Raw genomic sequence first — 6921 nt, forward strand, 5'->3', positions numbered from 1 at the left:
CCGTTGCTTCCAGTGCAGTTGTTTTCACAAATCATTTAACACATCACTGACATTGTTTTATATTATAACTATATGTTCGTTTTATTATGTTCGCTTTGGTTTAATTGAACTGTGCACTTTAGTGAGGACCGTTTGTTATACTTTGCCTTGAAATTGACATCCTTCACCCCACAAATGTTTCGAAATATCCGTTCTCTATATATCTGCGATCAAGTTCCTCATCTCATCTAATAAACATGAATGAAGAAAGATTGCCTATTTTATTTATGTGAGCATTCTCTACCCCACAAACACTTTTCCCGAAAGCATATTAGTATAGTCCGCACTCCCCCTTTGCTCCATGCCCCGTGCAAAACCGAGTGTGTAAGCAGGGGAGCAAGCGGGCCCGCGGGGGGGGGGGGGGGGGGGGGTTCGACCCCCCAAACCCCCCCCCCCCCCCCCCCGTTGCCTACGCCACTGCCCATGACCCTCAGAGCTGCACACTGTCACCGTTGTTACTCGTGACCTGTATAAGACCTAGTTTTCTGTAAGGTAGCGAATTGGGCGAGTTGGCAAACGTTATACATGATGAAAACTGCTCAAACGACGAAGACAGAATGAAGACAACAAACACGGCAGGGCGAAGCTGTTCTCGCAACTAATGTTTGGTTAATTAAAATAACAGAAAGAAAACAGCTTAGCCGACTTTGATTACATCAACAAACACCTACTTATCTATCAGGCACCACACGATCTTCGGAGCTGAAACGGTTCACACACCGCTATTCATATTAGCTCTCAAAAAACAAACCTCTTTCTCTGACAGAGCTACCGGCGGCGCACTGTCAAGCTGTAAGTCGTTGTCGTTTTTACGGGTGCCCAATGTTCTGGTTTGGGGCCTCCTGAGGAACCCCCAAACCGTTTGAGTCAGAATTCGCTAAAGGCAGCCAACATGAAAACAACAACCGAAAAACGACGACGACGATCGGATCAGGAAGCACCGATTTCTCGCTCCTCCTGTAAGCTTGAATTATTTCACGCTATTCCGATCGTTTTGGCTACCGCGAACAATAACTTAGTCACTGGACCCTGCAGAGGTACCCTGTCGGCTAAAAAGCGACAACTAGCGACGGGGTCGCCGCGCCTCAATGACGCGGTTCCTGAAACCTTGACCCCGGGCACCAACATGGATGCCGTGGCTACCACAAGCCAAGTTCCAGGCATGGAACCACATTTACTATTACAAGGCCAGCCAACGGCGAATGAAGATTCCAATAACGATATCCCAATGAAGAAACAATGCTTGCAACTCCCTCAAGAAAATATGGATGCAAGAACGTCAACCTACTCGATTAATGAGGAAAACAATGACATTCACGACGGGACTGATTTCACCCAAGTCACCGTGCGAAAAAACCGCCCAGCTGGTATCCCCTTGATCATCAAGCCAAAGCAACACGGGGCTTCTTTCTGGAAAATCAATCCAAACAAGATTGCAAAAGAAATTGTAGCAGTATCGCAAGAGAAGGTACTCGCCCCACGCATAAGAAAGGATGGCACTATCACCGTCAATGCGGCATCACTAAACGCGACAAATAGACTACTTGCGATGAAATCCCTAGTCGGAATAGACGTGTCGGTGACCGTCTCCGAGTCGTACACCCGTAATGTTGGCAAGATCAACAATATCCCAGTCCAATATTCAGACTTTGAACTTCTCGACTACTTAAAAGATGCTGGTGTCATCGCGGTCCAGCGGCAAATTTCGTACTCAAGGAAAGAAGACGGCTCCATGGAGCAAGAGCCAACGGAAAGTGTCCTGCTTCAGTTCCCGCAGGATCAGCCGATGCCCTCCCGGGTTTTCCTGGGATTCACAAGTCACCCGGTGATGGAATACTTCGGCATCCCGACACAGTGTTTCCGCTGCCAACGGCATGGACACATTGCAAGACATTGTCGTGGCCAACAAAGGTGCAAGGTGTGTGCAGGGCCGCACAGCTACAAGGAGTGCATGAACAAAACCAACCCAAAATGTGCCAATTGCGGAGAAAAACACTGTGCTTCGTATTCAGGCTGTCCTCATAAAAAAGCAGCCGCTTCAGCCAGAAAACACGAGATCCTGAACGGACCGATAAGAAACAACCGCTCCCCGTCCCCAAACCTAGAAATTATACGCCCACCTCCTGTCCCTTTGCCTCCTCCCCACCCACCTCCACTCCCTCCTCGACCTCCTCGATCAACACAGCAAGTCCAGATGTCTCAACAACCTCCCAGGCCATTGTACTCGGACGCACTAAAGCGTCGCCAGCAACAAGGCCAGATATCACACCAACGCACGTCTACTTCTGGTCAGGCTGCTGGAGGAGACAGACAAGCAGCGATCACACCAGTGCCAGCTCCCCGCACTCTAAGAAAAGGCATTCATCGACATGAACATCATCCGCAATACTTGGAGACCCGAAGATCGAGTGATGTTGAACATTTACTGGTACCCATGTTTTTTACAGCTCTCCGGGCTATACTTGATGCTGTACCATCAGCCAACAACCTACCGGAAGTAACAGCGCTATTTACTCTAGAAAGGTTAGTTATGTCGTCACGTGCAACTATGAATGAGGAGTATTCCAATGCCTGACATATACAGTCACACAGGAATATTTCAGTGGAACACGAATGGATTACGGAAAAAGTCAGGCGATTTTCGTCAGTTTGTTGCACAATATAATATACCAATACTTGCATTATCAGAAGCTCGAGTAGATGATGTTTTTCGTCTTTCAAATTATGTACTATACAAGTCATCTCGCCAACACGGCCAAAGCCGAGCGTTATTGGCGGTACGGAGAGATATAATATCTGTGCCCGTGTTTTCGTCAACTACAGAAGTTCCAGAATTTGTTGCTTGCAAGGTACGATGTGGTGAGACAATGTTGCATATAGTGAGTGTCTACATTGAACCTCGGACTCCGCTAACCCATTCGGAATTCTCTGCAATTTTCAGCCATATTTCTACTCCTTACATAATATGTGGAGATTTTAATGGCCACCACACTATGTGGGGGAGTGATCACTGCGATCAACGTGGAAATCTGATCGGGAAATATATGGACGAGAACAACATCTGTGTCCTCAACGACGGGTCCCCAACGTTCGTCCGGGGCCATACCTATTGCAGCTATTTGGATCTGACACTATGTTCTCCCGACATTTCACCTCAAGCGACATGGACGACTGATAGAGAAACCCGAGGCAGTGACCACTTCCCAATTCTCATTCAACACCCAATTTTCGATGTTCGTGGACAGCATTATCGAGTTCGGATTACGAATTGGAAAATGTTCAGGCACTTCAACACTCAGAACCTTCCCAATGTAAAGGAACCCGAGGAATTTGCAATCTCCGTTTTAAACAATTGTGAACGAGCAACGCGTCTTGTGACCGTACCCAGTGGACACGTCGGCGTCAATGGCGAATACGAAAAATTAAGGGCAATAAGGCGCAGAGCAGAACGTCGTTATCGAAGATCTGGTCGTGTTGAGGACTACAATGAGGCCCAACACATTCACAAACTAATACGACGAGAGCTACAAATTCTCTCCATTCGCCGATGGAAGCAGTTCAGCTGTACTCTAACTCCATTCACTCCGATACCGAAGGTATGGAAGATACTTCGTTCTCTCCGTACACCAGTAATACAAAAACAACCTTTCCGGGCTCTAGCTCTACTTCGAGGTACATCGGAGGTAGTAATTGCGAATGAATATTGTACTTTGCTAACGCAACAAAGTGATATGGTGTCCTCTATAGAATACCGTTCTTCTCACGAGAAAGCGACTCGTGCATTCAAGAAAGAGCTGCACTCAGTGCAAACAGACCTAGACTATGAATTCAACACCCGTGAAATGGAGTGCGCGCTACAAAGTATTCGAAAATCAACAGCTCCTGGTCTTGATAAAGTCACTTATGACGCTCTTTCAAATCTTGGCCCTGCCGCTACTACCGCACTTCTTGAAATATATAATGAAATTTGGAGAACAGAAAAGATACCTGAATCATGGAAGCTGGCTAAGGTAGTTCCACTACTAAAGCCTGGAAAATCGCCGTTAAATTTAGATTCATTCCGTCCTGTCAGCTTAACAAGTTGCGTCGGTAAACTACTTGAGAAGATGATACATAATCGCTTACAGTGGTGGCTCGAAACAAGTGAAGCGTTCCCCGAAGAGATAACAGGATTTCGCCCTCGAAGGTGCACAATGGATGGCATTTTAGATCTCACCACATCCGTTGAACACGAAAGAAACAATGGAAACTTTACAGTTGCACTCTTCCTAGATATTCGTCGAGCATTCGACACTGTTAGCCATGCTCACGTTCTTGAAGGACTCGTACAGCTTGGTGTACGTGGACGGATGCTTAGGTGGATAAAGGAATTTCTTTACTGTAGAAACATAATAGTAAAAACCAACGATGGAGACAGCATGAGACATGAAATACACCATGGAGTACCCCAAGGCAGCGTGCTGAGCCCTACTCTTTTCAATGCAGTAATGGCACAGCTACCGCAGAAACTTGAATCACCTTTAAAAATATCCATCTATGCGGATGACATATGTATATGGATCTCTGGTTCATCTCGCGATATCCTAAAGAATAAGTTACAAGCAGGCTTAGACACCACTTTTAGATTTCTAAAAGAACGAGGAATGGAACTCTCTGCCGCGAAATCAGCATTTCTGCCATTTACAAGAAAGAAACTCCCTGGGCTTAGGCTAGAACTCAACGGAGCATCAATTCAAAGGGTTAAATCCTATAGATTTCTTGGTGTAATATTAGATCAATCTCTCACTTGGTCCAAACATTTAGACATGTTAGAGAGTAGAATTAATTGTGTGATTAATGTATTCCGCTGCATTGCGGGGGCAAGATGGGGAGCATCAATAGATGCGATGCTCTCATTCCACACGGCGCTAATACGACAAGCGATTGCATACTCTACTCCGGTGTTAAACGGACTTTCCCGGACATCAGAGTCTCGCCTTACCTACATGCTAGCAAGAAGCTTAAGAGTATGCCTAGGTTTACCGCGATCAACATCCAGCGCGCTTGTACTCGTAACGGCAAGAGAGCCGACTATACATATTCTAAGAACACAGGAGATATGTCGTAATTTCTTTCGACTCTCCACGCGGCCTCTGTTCAATGATATTTTTACTCGCAAAGGGACCAACTTTCTTTCCACACTGAATTCTCTTCCATTATGGATTCCCGAACAACCTAACTGGATTCAAGAGATCTGTAAACCACCCTGGACGCTACCATTACTGGAGATCAACATGGACATTCCAGGCATGCAAACAAAAACATCAGTTAACACACAGATTGCAAGAACATTGACTCTTTCACATCTGGAAGAAAAATATAAAGATGACATCCACGTGTATACTGATGGATCAACCACTGAAGACGGATCGACATCAGCCTTTGTTGTGCCTGATTTTAACCATTGGTCATCCTTTCGACTATCGCATCCTACTTCCTCAACCACTGCGGAATTACATGCTTTACTCGCGGCTGCAACGTACATAAAAAGCAACTCGGTAGCGAATTCTTGGGTCATATGTACTGATTCAAAGGCAGCTTTGCAATCTATTAAGACTATGAATAGCCGTAGTGAACACAACTCCCTTGTACACAGAATTTACTTAGAACTCTCTGATGCCATCGAATTTGGCAACACTGTACATCTACAGTGGGTCCCCGGGCATACCGGAGTTTCAGGAAATCACCAAGCTGACCAATTGGCTACCGCAGCCCATACAAGTAACAACGTCCACCTCACACCTTTCACAAAGAGCGACGCCAAAAGATACATCCGTCGACTACGTGAGCGAATGTCTCACGATGAATGGCTTAGCAGCATCCCACAAGACAGCCTGATCCGTCTAATCGATCCGGACCTCCGTTGCCCAGTGTACACCTATTCAGCCAGGTCAATCGACACCCTTATCCATCGCCTACGACTTGAGGTAGCATACACGGGAAGCTTCCTTCACCGGATAAAACAAGTAGAAACACCGAGTTGCAAGTGCGACAACCCGGTCGAAGACGTCGAACATTTAATCATGGACTGTCCGAGATATGATCAGTGGCGCGCCCGCTTACGGATTAGTCTCGGGATACTCGACAATCGTCCATTTTCTCTCGCCAAAGTTCTAGGCCCTTGGCCCGACTTAAAGAAAAAAAAGCGTGCATTAGCCTCACTAACTGCATTTCTGAAGGACTCAAAGATAGAAGCCAAATATTAAGTTCAATGATTACGAGTTACTGGTATAGCAGGATTTAACTGCACATATTTTGTACCACTGTATAATACTGTACATATCGTACTTCTCAAAGTGCACTTGCTTGTGATATTAACGCAGCACGTTCATAGTTTACTTTGTTATTCATTATGCCCAGATTTCATAATTATTGAACATATCATATCATACTTTACCCCATTACTAGCATTGAAGTAGCCGGCCCCAAATTATGGGGCTAAAATCTTCATCTCATTAAATAAACATTGAAAACAACAACCCTCGGAGTGTCCCCGCCTTTCACGGTTGCAGCTGGAGGCGCGGCGCCTGCGTGCATTACCGGATTAGGTTAGTACCCGACCGAGGCTTGTTAAGCATCTCTTTCTGCGTTCGTGCGTGCCGGTGTTATGTTTTGGCTGCTGGTCGCCACCTTGGCCCAAGGACACCTGTGATGCAGTTTCTACGGCTGCCGAGTAGAAGTGCGTGGGAACGGAATCTGAGGGGGCCCCTTTTTCTAGTTTCTAGTTTCGGCAGCCGCAGTTTCGACAGCCGCAGTTTCGGCAGCCGCAGTTTCGGCAGCCGCAGTTTCGGCAGCCGCAGTTTCTACGGCTGCCGAGTAGAAGTGCGTGGGAACAGAGAGGGG

General features: G+C 46.4%; 1 protein-coding gene across 1 annotated transcript; it reads left to right on the top strand.

Annotated features, from left to right (window-relative positions):
* Positions 1-1165: 1165 nt before the first annotated feature.
* LOC121833797 lies at positions 1166-6506 on the top strand. The gene is made up of 2 exons (XM_042287430.1): positions 1166-1856; positions 5008-6506. The coding sequence occupies exons 1-2, from the start codon at positions 1166-1168 to the stop codon at positions 6282-6284; spliced, it is 1968 nt and encodes a 655-aa protein (XP_042143364.1). The 3' UTR covers positions 6285-6506.
* The last annotated feature ends 415 nt before the right edge of the window (positions 6507-6921 follow it).

This window comes from Ixodes scapularis, unplaced genomic scaffold, assembly GCF_016920785.2.
Source record: "Ixodes scapularis isolate PalLabHiFi unplaced genomic scaffold, ASM1692078v2 PGA_scaffold9__187_contigs__length_104089568, whole genome shotgun sequence".
Lineage (NCBI taxonomy): Eukaryota > Metazoa > Arthropoda > Arachnida > Ixodida > Ixodidae > Ixodes > Ixodes scapularis.